General features: G+C 49.4%; 1 protein-coding gene across 5 annotated transcripts; it reads right to left on the bottom strand.

The window, feature by feature from the left end:
- Positions 1-700: 700 nt before the first annotated feature.
- On the bottom strand, positions 701-6555 carry LOC138419127 (myeloid cell surface antigen CD33-like). 5 transcript variants are annotated; one of them, XM_069551380.1, is made up of 7 exons: positions 6432-6555; positions 5987-6367; positions 5506-5784; positions 5233-5286; positions 2763-2829; positions 2349-2429; positions 701-2080 (listed from the first exon to the last, which is right to left on the bottom strand). In XM_069551380.1, exons 1-6 carry the CDS (start codon positions 6466-6468, stop codon positions 2357-2359), a joined length of 891 nt encoding a protein of 296 aa, XP_069407481.1. In that variant the 5' UTR covers positions 6469-6555; the 3' UTR covers positions 701-2080; positions 2349-2356. The 5 variants fall into 5 exon arrangements, with proteins under 5 accessions (XP_069407481.1, XP_069407480.1, XP_069407484.1 ...); XM_069551379.1 differs by having other exon boundaries at positions 701-2075; XM_069551383.1 differs by lacking the exon at positions 5233-5286.
- Between the last annotated feature and the right edge of the window lie 10494 nt (positions 6556-17049).

Below are 17049 nucleotides of genomic sequence, written 5' to 3'. Positions count from 1 at the left end.
TTCCCTATGCTGTCACACACCAGCCTCTGGTTGCTTCCGCAGCACAACACAGCTGCATTAGAGCTTTAATGCTCTGTTTCCCCTCCCTCACACCCACCGTCTTGGGATAACTCTCTCAGGTGAACACAGAACCTGCTTTCTTACCATCATCAAGTCTTGGCTCAAACCTCACCTCTTAAATATACAAAATTGTCCCCCTAAATGTCATGTGGTCTTTCCCTGGATGATGCTTGTCTAAACACATATTACCATCAAACACTCTCAAATTTCCCCCTTATTTCCTTCTGTGTGTATCTTTGTTTCCAGAAGGACAGTGTCTTCATGATAGAGCTGTAAAAAAGAAACTTTTTTATTGACATGTTCGACCCCTGTGTCAGGAAGATCCTCTGGAGGAGGCCATGGCAACCCACTCCAGTATTCTTGCTTGGGAAATCCCACGGAGAGAGGAGCCTGGCGGGCTATAGTCCATGGGGTCACAAAAGAGTTGGAAACGATGGAGCATGCATGCCACGCCACGCCATAGTTGATTTGCAATTTACAAAATGTGTTAATTTCCGCTGTCCAGCAAAGTGATTCAGTCATGTCAGAGGAGTGTGTAATTTCCACGGTTCTGTCTCGTCACCACAAAAATTTGAAGCAACGGACGTTAAGGCCCTCAGACAGACCGTGTCTTAGCTCTCGGGCAGATCAGTGTTACAGCTCCGTGTTACAGCTCAGCTTTATTTAGAAAATAAAGGAAAATACATCCTCGAGGCATGAGGGCATGCCGACCCAAAAGACGCAAAGCGAAGAGCGAGTGAGAGAGAGAGAGACAGAGTACACACAGACACGCATGTGCAGAAGAGAACTCCCCGCCCCCGGCCTTTTGGCTCCTCTTTTTCTATGCTTTTTCCCCCGGGCCTGCCCTGTGTAAATCGGGCTTAGCCAGGGGTGCTGTTTGTTCTACCGGAGGTCCTCACTCTGGTCCTCGGACCTTCCTTTGTTCTATTTTCACGGGCTTTTCCCTTCCTTGTCTTTTAGTCTCTGCCATTCTGGACTCCTTTTTCCTATTCTAACTACCTAACAGTTATACATACGTATCCATTCTTTTTCCTATTCTTTTCCATAATAGTTTATCACAGGATGTTGAATATAATTCCCTGTGCTACACAGTAGAATGAGGGTCTTGCTGTTTATCCATTCTGTATACCACAGTTTGCATCTGCTAACCGCAGAATCCCAGTCCATCCCTCCCCCACCACCCCTTCCCCTAGGCAACCACAAATCTGTGCCCCGTGCTTGATGACAGATTTTAAAATATGTTGATTTCTTTACTTTTTTCAATCTAGCCGTCTTAGTTGCCCCATGCAGGATCTCTGGTTGCAGCAGGTGAACACTTAGTTTCAGCCTGTGGGATCTAGCTCCCTGATCTAGGATCGAACCCAGCTCACCTGCCCTGGGAGGGCAGTCTTAGCCACTGAACCGCCAGGGAAGTCCCAATGACACAGAATTTTGATGTTGTATTCACTGATGCCCACTGGGCACCTACAACAAGATGGCTTAGAGTAGATACGCAGTAATACTTTATGAATAGTCTATAATTAAACCTATGTCGCTCTTCCAACCAAAACCAGACAATGAAGTGCACACATACACGCACACACAGTGATGTTGAAGACTGAGCCTGAAGGTTGCTCATATTCTGAGAGGCAGGGATGGGGAGGAAAGGGCGTTTCAGGAGAAGAAACTGCACATTCAGTCTCAGAGTCACAGATCCTGACCAGGCTGGGTGTGGAGATGTTGGGAGATGCAGACAGAGGGGTGATCTGTGTGGAGAGCCAGCACGGGAGAGCCCCGCAGGGCTTCGAATCCAGCCTGCAGTGTGGGCCCCTCCGTCCCCTTCGTGGGGAGGAAACAGAGCTGCTCCGACTGTGCGGAAAGTGGACGGGAACTGTCTCTGGCGAGTCCTCTGACCCGAGGGCCGTGTTTCCCAGCGAGAGGAAGCAGGAGATGCATGGGTTCAGTGACTCAGGGAAGAGATGAGGCTGCTGGAAGGACCAGGGTCACGACGGGGAGGATACGGACTTCTAGATGAACTGTGCTTAGGAGGAAGAATGGACAGCATTTAGTGAATTGTTGGATCCCAGAGGAGGGAAGGGGGTGATGAAAGAGGGGAAAGCCTGCCCCCTTCCCAACATCTGGCCTTAGAGGCTGCCTTGTCATCAGTGACAGGGAGCCAAGCAGAGAAGTGAGTTTCGGGAGGAAGATGGCAGCTCTTCTTTGGCCACACTGAGCCAGGCAATCCCGAAGGCCATCCTGGGGGAGGTGTGCAATGTGATGCTGGGCAGTGAGATGCCTGCATCGCTCACCTGAAGGGTTAACCTGGGATGGCGGTTGCATCTGAGGTGCCCCCTGCCGGCCTGGCTGTTTTCCTCCTGCAGGACCTCACACTGAGAGAAGAGACCAGGCTGTTTCACTCTGGCCAGAACAGGGTGCAACTGGGCAGCAGACTCACCCATCCCCCGTTCCTTGTTCAGGGGCAGGAGGGGTGATAGGTGGAAGACCCCACAAACCCTCCAGAGCACAGCAGGTACCTCCAACCTTGACACCGGACAGAGGACAGCCCATACCCCAAGAGAACCCTAAGCACTGCCAACCCCAACCCCACCCCTTCCCATCAGCCTCCTGCTGGCCCTGCCCCACCCCCGGTGGTGCTGGTTCAAGGCTGCAGCCCCCTGCGCCCTGCCCTGCCCACCCCTCCCCTCGCCCAGGGCAGTGCTCACAGGAGGGCCAGAAGGCAGAGGAAGAGGAGTGGGATCTTGACAGCCGCTTCCAAGATGGCCACCAGGACTGGCAGGGACAGAGTAAATGAACAAAGTAGGTGATTAAATCGTTAAGCCCACTAGGGGATCGTAGGTAAAGAAAAAGGTATGAGAGACCCTGCAAGTTAATGGTCACTCAAGAGAGCAGTCTTGCTTAGCAACAAAACCATGCAGCTGCAGCATGAGACGTGGCCCCAATAAAATGACCGCAACATGAGACCCCACACCCTGCCCAGTGAGCTCGGTGAGTTAATGAGCCCTAGGACATGCTGTCTACGCACATAAAAAAATAATAATTTATGGACAGAGGACCCTTCAAAGTGAAAGACCCTCATTGTACTGAGACGTGAATTTTCCATGATGCCACGGCAGCCCCAGCTTGATCATGTGGGGACAAGAAGACTCCCCAGCATGATGTGGAAGGGGAGCTAGTGAGGAAATGTGACGCCTACTCAAGAATTAAGAAGGAGGTGATCTTCTCCCTGTTTCCACCTTTCCTTTCTTTATGAGACTGTAAACCACTGAGATCTCGGGGCATGGCACCCTCTGGAAAATTGTAAGCCTCCTCAGTGTCCTGTTTTAATAAATCACTTCTTATCTGTGACTTAGCCTCTTGATGAATCCTTTCTGTGCTGAGTCATAAAGAACCAGAGCTCACTGGAGCCCCCCTAAGAGGCCATCTAGTGATTTCAGCACCACCTTGCCACACGCCCTGACTGGCCTGCAGGAAGGTGGGACCAAGACAAATTCACCAGCTAGACCTTATCTTGGGTCCTTCCTCTCCCACGAGGACTCCAGACCTTTTTGGCTCACTGGATGCCAGACCCCATGTGCCCGCGCCTCACCCCATCCCCATGCCCTTACCTTCCCGCAGTTGAATGGAGGCGGGTGGGGGGGGGAGGGGTGGGGGGGGAGGGGCGGGGGGGCGGGGCGGGGGGGTAGCGGAGTGTGGAAAATGCATGAGTTGGACTTCATGAAAATGAAAAATTCTGCTTATCAGTTGACACTACTGAGAAAGTGAAAAGCCAACCCATTTAATGGGAGAGAATATTTGCACATCATAGATCTGATATGTATGTAGTATCTAACCTGTATTTAAAAAGCTTACAATTCAACAACAAAAAGACAAACATTGCAATTTTTAAAATGGAAAAATGGATAAAAAAATGTCTCCAAACGACCGATAATTTCGCTTTAAAAAAGGAATGGCATCATTGCTCATTCCATGAACATAATTGAAATCATGACGAGATATTTCTTCACACCCAAATTTCTTTTGCAGTTTTAAAGGAAAATAACAGCACCCACAAGGATTTGGAGAAATTGGAACCCACATATATTGATGGTGGGAACGTAAAATGGTCTCGTCAGTGTGGAAAACAGCTGACATTTCCTCAGAAGTTTAAATGTAGAATCTACCATTTGACCCAGAAATCTCACTCCAAGGTATATGCCTGAGAAAACTGCAATGATCAAAAACCAAAAAAGTATAGCAACATTCATAGCAGCATTGTAATAGCCCCAGAGTAGAAACAACGCAGATGTCCAACCACTGCTAAACAGATAAACAGAAGCTGGTCCATCTACGGAATGAAATATTGTTCAGACAAAAAGAAATTAATACTGATACACGCTTAATGAAAGATCCTGGAAAATGGTTTTTTATGTGAAAGGAGCCACATGGAAAAGGCCACAGTCTTGTAACATTCCACTTGTATGAAATGTCCCCCAGCTCCATAAACACGGACAGCAGGTCAGTGGTAGCCCCGGGCTGGGGAGGACAGTGTGGTGAGTGACTACTTCGTGGGCACCAGGCTTCTCTCTGGGATGATGAAAATCTGAGATGGATGGGTTTAGGGAGTAGTGAGACTTGTACAACATAGTGAACGTTCTCGAAGCCAACTATCGTCTATTTTAAACTGGCTAAAACGGTCGATTTTATTTTATCTGATTTTTCCTCAATAAAAATAATGCGTTTAAATAAGCAACGCCATGTAGAGATGCCAGCTTTCATCTGGTACGGGCAAAGATCAAAAGCTTTCACATATACGGCCTTGGTGAAAACAAAACGCTTTCAAAATATATGATCCATCAAAACATGCATAAGTTACAACCTATGGGGGGGAAAAAAACTGCAGAGCTGAAGGAGTCAGGTCGTGGGTGGTGAGGGGCTTTGAGGGGTGGGCCCTGCTCTTGGGGAGCAGAGGAGGAAGTGGACAAGTCCCAGGGGAGTGAGGGGAGGTGGGGACGGCTGGGCACAGTGGCCATGGGGACAGGGCCGAGGGGCAGGGACCACTGGGTTCACCCACTAGGGGGCTCTGGTCACTGGGGAGGGTCCAGAGTGAGGCAGGGACCAGCAGCAGAGAGCAGCCCAGCCCTGAGCCAGAAGCAGCCTCGATCCTGACAGCCCAGGAGGGGACCTCCCTCCTACCTGTGCTGTTTCCTTGGAAGCCTCTGGTCACTGGGCTCTGTGGAGCACGTGGGACTGGAAGAGAGGATCTCCTTCCTCAGTGGGGGGACCAGGGTGACGGAAGTGTAGTCATTCCCTCCCTGCCCCATCCAGATCTGCAGAACCCAGGCAGGACATTGTCCCTCTAGCCCCCTCCCCAGCCGGGCCTCCAGGACAAGAGCACCTCGCATCCCCAGCCCGGCCCCACTGCCAGCACACCCTCAGGCCCCTCCGGCATCCTCGCCCCTCACTCACAGGTGACACTGAGCAGGATGGTCCGCTCTGCCATCGCCCCGCTTGTGGGCAGCTTCACCTGACAGGTGAGCCTGGTGCCGTGGTCCTGGGGCCGTGGGGTGAGGGTGAGCACCGATGAGAAGGGGGTCCTGGGGCCCAGGGAGCTGGGGGCAGCTGACGTCCAGGAGAAGATGGGGGGCGTGACCCGCTCACAGGCCCAGGGCACAGAGCAGGTCAGGTTCCCCGGGCGGCCGGGCTCCAGGGCCCCCGGGCTGAGGACGAGGGGCTGGTGGGTGAGGGCTGGTGAGAGGAGGGGGCAGATGGGAGGTCAGGAGGAGGCACTGAGGTGTGGCCCCCCAGAGAAGCTTCAGGCTTCAGTCCAGCCCCTCCCCCTGAGCCCCCACCTGCTTTACCCTCACTGCCTCCCAGGAGGGGCCCCCACCAGCCCTGCCCTGGGACCCCCATGACCCCCACTCTGGCCTCTCCCAGATCCACTGCTTACCTGTCACATTCAAGACGAACCGTTCAGACCTGTAACTCCATTTCATAGTTCCTCTTTCCACACGAAAGAAGTAGGAACCTCTGTCTTTCTTCCTGGCTTCTCTGATCTCCAGGGAGCAGTTTTTGTTCCTGGGGTCCCCGAGGAGATGGAATCGGCCCTGGGTCTCCTCCAGAACTTCACGATCTAATTTGTTTGTGGCCACGGGGGCATCCATGGATACCTCGGCCCCTTCCCGGAACCAGTAGCCGTGAGCTTGGTCAGAGCCTTTCCAGCCTTCCCTGGGATAGTAGAAGGAGCAGGGCACGCGGACACACAAGCCCTTCTGCACCGACACGGCCCGCGGCACGTCCAGATGGTATCTCGGATCCTGAACCAGGGACCCTGCGAGGAATCGAGGATCAGCCGAGCCCCCGCCCCGCCGACCCCCGCCCCGCCGTCCACTCACCCGCCCATAGCAGCGTCGGCAGCAGCAGCGGCAGCATGTCTGAGCAGGAGGGTGTCTGGGCGTCCAGTGTGTGAAAAGAGAAGGGAAGGGAGAGGGAGGTAGGGCTGCGGGGAGACGGCGAGGGGAGCTGGGGAGGAGCAAGAGACTCTGTTCACAGAAGAGGAACTTCAGAGCCGGAGCTCCTCCCCCTCCACACACAGCGGACAGGACACCCCTGGGCCCAGAGACCCCGGAGACCTGCCCAGAGAGGAGCAGACAAGCAGGGGACCCCTGTCCTGACCCCATCTGGGGCTCATACATCCAGCAGTGCAGTGGGGATGAGGAATGTGGCTTATGAACCTTCAGGCCTCTGGACCTCGATGGAGGCGCCCCCTGACCTATCACGGGTGCACCAGGGGCGTCTGCAGACCTCAGAGGCACGTGGGGAAGGGGGATGCGGTAGATGTCTGGATGGCTGGATCCTGCTGCCCTGGCCAGGGAGGATCACCCTGTTGTCCAGACTGGTGATTCTTACCCCTGCCCCAACACGCCAAGGGACATTTGGATATTGGGTGAAACTGTCATCTGATAGGTCTGGACAGAGGCCAGGGAAACTTCTTAACATGCTATATTCCACCCCCAGCCCCTACTCCTGCGACAGAAATCATCTAACCCCAAAGTCAACAGTGCTGAGACTGAAAACCCAGTGACTGGGACCTAGTCCAGACCCTAGAGGTGTTCCAGGTGTGGAGCTGACATTGAGCAAGACCCTAAAGGCCTTTCCCGGAGACAGACCGCCCCACGTCCCCTGCCTCTCATTTGTAAAAGAAAGCTTTAGCCTCCTAAAGTGAACGTGAAACTGTTAGTCACTCAGTCGTGTCTGATTTTGCACCCCATGGACTGTAGCACGCCAGGCTTCCCTGTCCTTCACCATCTCTTTGAGGTTGCTCAAACTCATGGCCATAGAGTCGGTGATGCCATCCAACCATCTCATCCTCTGTCGTCCCTTTCTCCTCCTGCCCTCAGTCTTTCCCAGCATCAGGGTCTTTTCCAAGGAGTCAATTCTTTTCATCAGGCGGGCACAATAGAGGGAATGGGAAGGGCCAAGCTCTTTTCTAGGATTGTCTGATGTCTAGGTTCCCTCTTTCAAGGAACCAATAGCCCTGTGAAGCAAGAGGAAGTCGTGACAGAAGCGTGTGTGTGTGCGTGCGTGCATGCAGAGGAGGAACCTCAGACCTTCTCTTATCACAGCTCTGCAGTCTTGAGAGATGGTGCTCATTTACCCATCTTTCAGAGAGATGCTGCAGTCCAGAGAGAGCAACTAACAACCCAAGGCACTTGAGAAGCCGGGACCTGCTGCCGCCTCTCCTGGCTCTGCATCCTGTCCTCTGGAACCTGCTCTGGTACCGGGGGCTTCCCTCATAGCTCAGTAGGTAAAGAATCTGCCTGCAATGCAGGAGATCTGGGTTTGATTCCTGGGTCGGGAAGATCCCCTGGAGAAGGAAATAGCAACCCACTCCAGTATCTTGCCTAGAGAATCCCATGGACAGAGGAAACTGGTGGGCTACAGTCCCTGGGGTCACAGTGTTGTAGCCACGCGTTCGAGAATCAAACTCACTTAGAAGGACATCGCAGATAGTGGAGTGTGCAGTTTATTACACCGGCGGATACAAGGCAGAGTCTGCTCTTAGCCAAGGACCCCAACCAGTTTTTGTGAAAACCTTATATACTCTAAGTGTACGTCCCCAAACCCACCTCTCCAAATTCCCTGAAACTAGTCTGAACAAAAGAAAAGGAATATAACAATCAAAGTTAACTCTTGATTCATATGCCTTAAGCGTAGGTAGTTAACAGTGGACAATTATCAATAGTGGTCATACTCCAATAAGCATAATAGATGTATGATTCTATTCGGTTATACAAATAATTAGGGTATTCTTTTAGGGGACGGGGAGCCCTGGGGCTCTTCCTTCCCGGGGCCTGGTTTTCTAGTTGGTATGTCGTTTCCATAGATACTGGGCAGATAGTTCAAAGTCCACAGTCGGGCCCAAGATGGAGTCCTGCTTTCAAGATAGAACTAGTTGTTTCTTCCTTCAACAAGAGTCGGACACGACTTAGCAACTAAACCACACCACCCTGCATACCAGGGAGCAAGGCACTCCGGGGCATGTATCGGAGTTACTACTCTTCATCACTTGCCTGCGTGCTCAGTCACTTCGGTCGTGTCCGACTCTCTGCGACCCCATGGACTGTAGCCTGTGAGGCTCCTCAGTCCATGGCATTTCCCAGGCAAGAATACTGGAGTGGGTTACCATGTTGACCAAGATCAGAGTGGCCGAGTTTCACAACTCCACGGCTCCCCCTGCTAGTCCGATGCACTTGGGGTGATGGGGCTTTGCCTAGCAGGTCTAGGAGGACAGCGGCTGGAAGTTATCGGGGCTCCACCTGTTTGCAGTTGCACAAAGGGCCCAGGTTAATATTCCTGGTGTTCTCCAGGCCTAATAAATAGGTGGGGGTGGAAATTTATTAAGTAAAGAATCTGTTCTCAATGCAGGAGACCCAGATTCGATCCCTGGATCAGGAAGATCCCGTGGAGAAGGGCATGACAACCCACTCCAGTATCCTTGCCTGAAGAATCCCATGGACAGAGAAGCCTGGTGGGCTACAGTCCATGGGGTTGCAAAGAGTTGGACAAGATTGTAGTGACTTAGCACGCACACATGCTGATTGCACCTGGTAGAAATTTGCCCTGGGAGGGGCTGTGATGTTTCGCTCTTCCGATAAGAACAAAGCTGAGCTCTAGAAAGAGATTAAGGACTCTATGAGACAGCTTCCCTGGCAGCCACCTGCCCCCAGGTGAGCTCTGGGACTGGCTAAGAGGAGCCACATCCAATATTGTTGCAGGGAAAAGCTAATTCTGATTCCAGGTTGGGACTGTCTCTTTGACTTGCTTTTCGTTACTTTTGTTATTATAATCATACATAATTGCCTGCCTCCGAGAACCTGCCCCTCTGCCTAACTGGTAAAGCTGAAGAGCCCTTGTTCAGGACTCTGTCCACTTGTGGATGGCTACAGGAAGGAAGAAATTAACACATCCCCTGCCTGAGGCTTGCCATTCTAGGAGATATTTGCAAGATCAATGACCATTTTACTTTCCTCACCTCCCCTTGCCCCACTTCCTGATCTGTAAAAGATCCCGGCATCCAGACTCCAATAAGAGGGTTATTTTTACACTGAAGTCTGCCATCCTCTCGGTCAGCAGGCTTTCTGAATAAAGCTGTATCCCTTGCCTCAGCAGGCTTGTCTCCAATTCACTGGCCTGTCATGTGGTGAGCAGAGCGAGCTTGGACTCAGTAGTATTATTAGTAGGTCTTTCTGGAGGGAATCATTTCCCCAGTATCATCAGATGTCTCTGATTCAGAGTCTGATGAGGTAGGAAACCTCAGGCTCCTGGCTAGGATTCAAACAAAATGCTCCAAATTATAGGGAATCCAGGACGGAATGGATCAGTCCAACTCTGGGTCTGCTTGAGGGCAAGAGAGAGTCTCTGGAGGCTGGAATGAATTCCAAACCTGTAGGCACCTCCCAAGGGGAAGGGGCCTCCTAAGGGTCTCCTTGCTTTTAACTCTTATGTTCTTGCATGCGTGCATGCTGTCCAACTTCAGTCATGTCTGACTCTCTGCGACCCCATGGACTGTAGCCCACCAGGCTCCTCTGTCCATAGGATTCTTCTGTCAAGAGTGCTGGAGTGGGTTGCCCTTTCCTCCTCCAAGGGATCTTCCAGACCTAGGGATCGAACTCTCATCTCATATCTCCCGCATCAGCAGGCAGGTTTTTTGCCATTAGCGCCACCTAGGAAGCCCCTTAACTCCTGTAGTGAACTGGAATTGGGCTCTGAATGAAACCAGTTCTAGCTGAGCTACCAGGAAAGCCCACTAAAGATTATACTCGTAAGTCAATTACAGTAAAGAAGTTACTTATGGTTGGAAGGGATGCCCACAACATATGAGCATTAGGAATAACAGTGTCAAAGTTCAGCAGTTCCGTTTATCCCTTGAAGACCTGAGACAGACTTTCATCCTCAGTGCCAAAATGGCAGTGTTAACAGGAACTATTACAAGGGCTTTGAGCCTTGTAAACTTCTATGATGGTCTTTAAGCCTTGAAGGACTTCTTGTGCGTGCGTGCCAAGGTTCTTGAGTTGTGTCCAACTCTCTGCAACTCTGTGGGCCATAGCCCACCAGGCTCTTGTGTCCAAGGGATTCTCCAGGCAAGAATACTGGAGTGGGTTGCCATGCCCCACTCCTGGGGAATCTTCCCAACCTAGGGATCGAATGTGCCACCTGGGAAGCACTGAAGATCTTCTTACTTATAGGATATTAACTGAAAAGCGATTTTGAGAGATCTATTTGAGTTTTTAAAGTCTTTATCTATTTTTAACTTTATTTATTTATTTGGCTGTGCTGGGTCTTCACTGCTGCGTGGGCTTTCCTCCAGTTGCGGTGAGTGGGGGCTTCTCCAGCTGTGGGGCACTGGCTTCTCATTGAGCAGCCTTCTCTTGTTGCAGAACACAGGCTCAGTACTTGTGACTCTTGTGCTTAGCTGCTCCCCAGCATGTGGGATCTTCCCAGATCAGGGATCGAACCAGTGTCTCCTACATCGGCAGGTGGATTCTTTACCCCTGAGCCACCAGGGAGGCCCTAAAAGTCTTTAATGAATTTGTCACAGCATTGCTTCCGTTTCATGGTTGTTGTTTTTGTTTTTTTGACTGTCGAGGCGTGTGGGATTCCAGCTCCCTGACTGGGGATTGAAGCTGCATCTCCTGCTTTAGAAGGTGAAGTCTTAACCACTGGACTACCAGGGAAGTTCACTGGATTTTGGTGGGAGGTGTACTGTGACTTACCAGTTGGATATTTTGCCCGTAAGGAGGGTAGCTGATTCCGTAGAGATAATTGATCAGTGTTTCCAGGTTCAGCTTTAGCTTTGTCAGAGATGGAACAAAGAAAAGATGTCAAAGGGTCATTTAATTCACTTGGTTGGTTGCTGTCAAATTCTAGAATCATTTTCCTCTTTGGGAGAAAGATAGGACAGCATGATACTTCTTTAAGGAGTCTCAGCCTTATAAATCCAGAAGGGTGATCAAAGGAGAAAGGGTAAGCACCTCAAAGGTCTAAACAGAGGGAGCAGGTTCAGAGGCAAGAATCTTTGGGGTGTTGTGCCCGAAGTCTGAGTCCCCAGAACTGAGAGAATAAGACGTCCACAGCAATGCAAAAGCATAAAGGGGTTTATTGCTAGCTCGAGCTAGGGCCCAGGTCTCATCCAGCACAGTGGAATCTGACAAGAGCCCCAGGCTCTGAATCACATCTACTTTTATACAGAGGGTTCTTTGTTCCTGTAACAGCATAGCTGATTGGCTAAACCGTAAGTGCGCGCAGGACTATTAAACCTTGCATCCCTATCCAGATTGGCTCGGGTCTGGTGCAGGTGGGGGGCTACGGGGATTTTTCTGATAGGTCGAGCTACACTGCCTGTGGGAGTTTCCAGTGCCTCAGCTTTTCTAGAGACTAAACCTCAGGCCTAGCCTGCCCCTTAGAGCCTGCCCTGGCTCCAGTTTGGTCCTAACAGGAGGTTCACTGGAGATCCCCACTGTTTGGATGATTTTAGTGCTCAAGGCAGGGGCGGTTTTATGGTAGTGGGTTGAGCTTCAGAAGTGTGTCTACTGCGTGAATTAGGACCAGAGAGATTTACTCCCAATCTAGAGAAATATTTCTCAAACCAGTGAAGCGGGAGAAAGGGGGAAGAGGCCATATAGCTCCTCAGAGCTCCATCATTGAGAACTGGGAGGAAAAAGGCACCTTAAGACCTTTACTTTATGACAATCCTTTCCAATGTCCTGTTTTCATTTTTGTTTTGTAATAAGAGCAGAAACAAGGAGGGTCTTGCTTTCATTGAGGGGTTTTCAATGGCTGGAGCTAAAGAAGAAGAATTTGGGGGGGTCTTCCTTTTAGGTAACTCCTCTGGAGAGTGAGAGAGCTGTTTTTCCAGGTTAGCTAAATCTTCAACAGCACTTACCACCCCATCCTGGTCCTTTTAATGAGAAAGGTCCGGTTCAGCCCATTAGCAAACATAGAGTTAAGAGCTACCTGGTTGGAATCAACATCTGAAGGAAGATCAGAATATCCTTTAAAATAACCTGAAGCTGATTGTGATCGTCATAAATGTAAGGCAAGTGCAAAGAAAAAGAGATCAAGCCGGACAGTCAGGCAAGAAAAGTAAATTTATTAGAGGGAAAAGAGAGGGTGACTGGCTCTTAAGGAGAACCAGCATCCTGCCTTTCTGACAGAGTCCTTCTTATACCCTGCCAATGAAAAATCCCCTGAAGGGATGGTCACATAGCCAGAGGTCTGGAATCTGGTGGTCTCACAGTTTTGAGAAGATAGGTGCCAGTGAGACAACAGGACATCATTTGGACAATTTGGTCAGTCTCACAGATCACTGTAATTTTATTCTTTGGGAGGTCGACATAATGAGCCATCTTATCAGTGAGACCCCATGTGGGCCCTATCATTCCAGCCTTTTTGATTTAGGATAAAGGCCGAAGGTCAGTCTTCTGTAACTGCTTCCTGTGAGACAGGGGCATCATGGGGGTGAGATAAGAAACGGCTGGAATGAGGGTTAAGGGGATTTGTGTGGGGTCGAAATTTTTGATAATCTAAGTGAGTTAGAAGTAGCTCGTAGATAGTTCAGTGGGTGAAGGCTTTTAAGCGATCCTGAAGAAATTTTGAAAAAAAAGATACCTTAAACACGGGCCGAAAGTTTGTAATAAGGGTAAGCAGAAGGAGAGGGCCTAGGAAAGGTAGGACCCAGGGCATCCAATTCCAATTGCTTACCCAATTTTCCCATGAATAACTGAGGTGTTGGCATATTCTTGAGGCCCTGTTTGTCAGATTTCTTGCTGCTTCCTTTATAATGCCTGATATATTGGCATAGAAACAGCAGGCTTCCTCCAAATTAGACATAGGCCTCCTTTTTCTGCTGTGAGGAAGTCTAATCCTCTTCTGTTTGGAGGACCATGGCTGCCAGGGAATCTGGCTGGTTTGGGATAGTGATAAGGCTGTTAGCTACTTCTTCTAGGCTGTCAGTGAGGTCTTTCTGTTCAGTTCAGTTCAGTCGCTCAGTCGTGTCCAACTCTTTGTGACCCCATGAATCGCAGCATGCCAGGCCTCCCTGTCCATCACCAACTCCCGGAGTTCACTCAGACTCGCGTCCCTCGAGTCAGTGATGCCATCCAGCCATCTCGTCCTTGGTCGTCCCCTTCTTCTCCTGCCCCCAATCCCTCCCAGCATCAGAGTCTTTTCCAATGAGTCAACTCTTCGCATGAGGTGGCCAAAGTACTGGAGTTTCAGCTTTAGCATCATTCCTTCCAAAGAAATCCCAGGGTTGATCTCCTTCAGAATGGACTGGTTGGATCTCCTTGCAGTCCAAAGGACTCTCAAGAGTCTTCTCCAACACCACAGTTCAAAAGCATCAATTCTTCAGCACTCAGCCTTCTTCACAGTCCAACTCTCACATCCATACATGACTACTGGAAAAACCATAGCCTTGACTAGACGGACCTTAGTCGGCAAAGTAATGTCTCTGCTTTGGAATATCCTATCTAGGTTGCTCATAACTTTTCTTCCAAGACATAAGCGTCTTTTAATTTCATGGCTGCAATCACCATCTGCAGTGATTTTGGAGCCCAAAAAAATAAAGTCTGACACTGTTTCCAATGTTTCTCCATCTATTTCCCATGGAGTGATGGGACCGGATGCCATGATCTTCATTTTCTGAATGTTGAGTTTTAAGCCAACTTTTTCGCTCTCCTCTTTCACTTTCATCAAGAGGCTTTTGAGTTCCTCTTCACTTTATGCCATAAGGGTGGTGGTGTCATCTGCATCTCTGAGGTTATTGATATTTCTCCTGGCAATCTTGATTCCAGCTTGTGTTTCTTCCAGTCCAGCGTTTCTCATGATGTACTCTGCATGTAAATTAAATAAGTAGGGTGACAACATACAGCCTTGACGTACTCCTTTTCCTATTTGGAACCAGTCTGTTGTTCCATGTCCAGTTCTAACTGTTGCTTCCTGACCTGCATACAGATTTCTCAAGAGGCAGGTCAGGTGGTCTGGTATTCCCATCTCTTTTAGAATTTTCCACAGTTTCTTGTGACCCACACAGTCAAAGGCTTTGGCATAGTCAATAAAGCAGAAATAGATGTTTTTCTGGAACTCTCTTGCTTTTTCCATGATCCAGCAGATGTTGGCAATTTGATCTCTGGTTCCTCTGCCTTTTCTAAAACCAGCTTGAACATCAGGAAGTTCACGGTTCACGTATTGCTGAAGCCTGGCTTGGAGAATTTAGAAAGACTTTGATAGTAATATAAAGAGGTTGTGAGTTCTGCGGTCCCTGTCCCAATCCCAGCAGCTCTTCCTAAACTGATTAATAGAGGAATGAATTGAATTGCCCATCTGGGTCAGTTATGAGTTAGTGGGATAGGGAGCATCTGATTGTTAGGAGCAACAGAAATATCTGGGGCAGATATACCCAGGGTGCATGTTCCTGTCAGTTAGTGGGAAGACATAAACAGGTGCTGGTTCCACATAAGAAAAATATTCCAGGAGTAAGAAGACAACAGCTGAAATCAATAACAAATAGGAGTCTTTCTGGGAACTCGTTAGGAGTCTCTGAGACAGGCAGTGAACTCAGCCAGTGTAGCCCCTACAAGAGGAGTATTTTCACCATAGGCAGAAGGGAGCCTCCCTGAGAAAGTAAGAGAATGTCCTGCAGTTCCTGAGACATGATAGATGGGCCTGAAGGGAAGGAGAGATGTGAAGTGTGATTGCAGAGCTGTGATGGTATAGTTCCTAGTTGGAGGGTAAGAATTGTTTATAGAGTTTTGTCTGGAAACAGAAAGGAGCCTGCTGTGGAGGAATGTCAGAAGTGGTGGGTGTTAAGGAGCACTGACCAGGCTAGATCAGAGGGTGGGCTTGCGATAGTAATAAAGGCTTTGAATTTTGAGAGAAGGTCTCTCCCCAGAATAGGAGTAGGACATTTTGGGAGTATGAGGAAAGAATGGGAAAATGGGGTATCTTGAAGTGTGCAAGGTAGAGGCTCAGTTATTCGTGGTGTAGATATTAAACCATCAACCAACCAGAATGCAAGGCGAGTGCAGAGAAAGAGAGAGCAAGCCAGGCAGTCAGGGAAGAAAAGGGAAATTTATTTCCTATTTATTTCCCAAAAGGGAAATTTATTAGAGGAAAAAGAGGGGGTAAATGGCTCTTAAAGAGAACCAGTGTCCTCCCTTTCTGATGGAGTCCTTCTTATACCCCACCAATGAAAAATTCTCTGAAGGGATGGTCCATAGCCAGAGGTCTGGAATCTGGTGGTCTCACAGTTTTGAGAAGATAGGCACCAGTGAGATAACAGGATGCCATTTGGGCAATTTGGTCAGTCTCAAGGATCACTGTGGTTTATTCTTTGTTTGTTCTTTGTTTGGGAGGTCGACATAATGAGCCATCTTATCAGTGAGACCCCATGTGGGCCCTTATCAATAAACAGGTTCATCAGATTTTTGTGTGCAAGCCTAAATTTTGTTGAATCAACAGGCTTTGGAAAACCCCTAGGAATCACATGAAGAAGTGGCCCAGTGATTGCCCAAGCCTGACCACATATTAAATTAACAGGCTAGGAGAAGGAAATGGCAACCCACTCCAGTGTTCTTGCCTAGAAAATCCCATGGACAGAGAAAAAATAAATAAATAAATAAATAAATTAACAGGCTGGCCTCCTCACAGTAATCCTAGAGACCTTTCAGGCTTTTCCCAGTTAGTGGCTTTCACCCGATGGTGGAGTCACTGGCAAGCGTTCACTTATAAGCATATGAACGAACTGATGAGTTGGTGAAACCAGGGTGATAAGTTAGGCTGACTATACTGAAGGGTGTCCACTTAAAGCAAAACACAGAGCATCTAAGTTTTATTCAGGGTCTTCCTGAAGACTGTAGCCTGGGAGACAGCTCTGAGGAACTGCTCCAAAGAAGAAGGGGAGGAGCCAGTGTGTATTTGCATTTGGGGGGCAGGGAAAATGTGTCATCAAGCACACAGCTTAGTAACTGATCACTGCTCATCACAAAGAACAGATATACCAAGTTAATGATTTTAGAGCTTTTTATGAGTATGACTGATGCTGGAGTCTGGGGTCATTGAAATTCTTCCTGAGCTATGCATCTTCGGGCCTGATTATCCAAAGCACAGAGCACCTCATCCTGAAATCCTCTCAGGGTGCACTGTTGGTGGGAAACTGCAGCAGGCAGTGACTGAACCCTTGTACACTAGGTGATGAGTGACGCTGTTTGTTCTCTTTTTGGTCACAGGTGGGCCAATTCTGTTTTAAGACAAGTAGGTTGGGATATCAAAAATTCCACATAATGGTCATTGATATTCTAAACTGCCATATGTCCCAGGTCCTTCCTTGTGGGTATCAAGTCCTAAAGATAATCGGCCACTCAGAAGAGTGTCTCCTCCCCAGCCTCCCCCGCCCCACCACGTGGTTCGGAGTCCATCTCTGAGCAGAAAGGGGGTGGAGACCAACGCTCAGGG

This window comes from Ovis canadensis, chromosome 14 (genome assembly GCF_042477335.2).
Source record: "Ovis canadensis isolate MfBH-ARS-UI-01 breed Bighorn chromosome 14, ARS-UI_OviCan_v2, whole genome shotgun sequence".
In the NCBI taxonomy this organism is placed as follows: domain Eukaryota; kingdom Metazoa; phylum Chordata; class Mammalia; order Artiodactyla; family Bovidae; genus Ovis; species Ovis canadensis.
The sequence above is the reverse complement of the archived record's forward strand: the minus strand, read 5'-3'. Positions and strand labels throughout refer to the sequence as shown.

Coding starts and splice junctions, on each gene's coding strand:
- LOC138419127 (XM_069551378.1), bottom strand. CDS start 6,468: ATGCTGCCGCTGCTGCTGCCGACGCTGCTATGGGCGG. Junction 5,785..5,986: donor GTTCGTCTTGAATGTGACAG/GTAAGCAGTGGA, acceptor TCCTCTCACCAG/CCCTCACCCACCAGCCCCTC. Junction 5,287..5,505: donor CATCCTGCTCAGTGTCACCT/GTGAGTGAGGGG, acceptor CCTCTCTTCCAG/TCCCACGTGCTCCACAGAGC.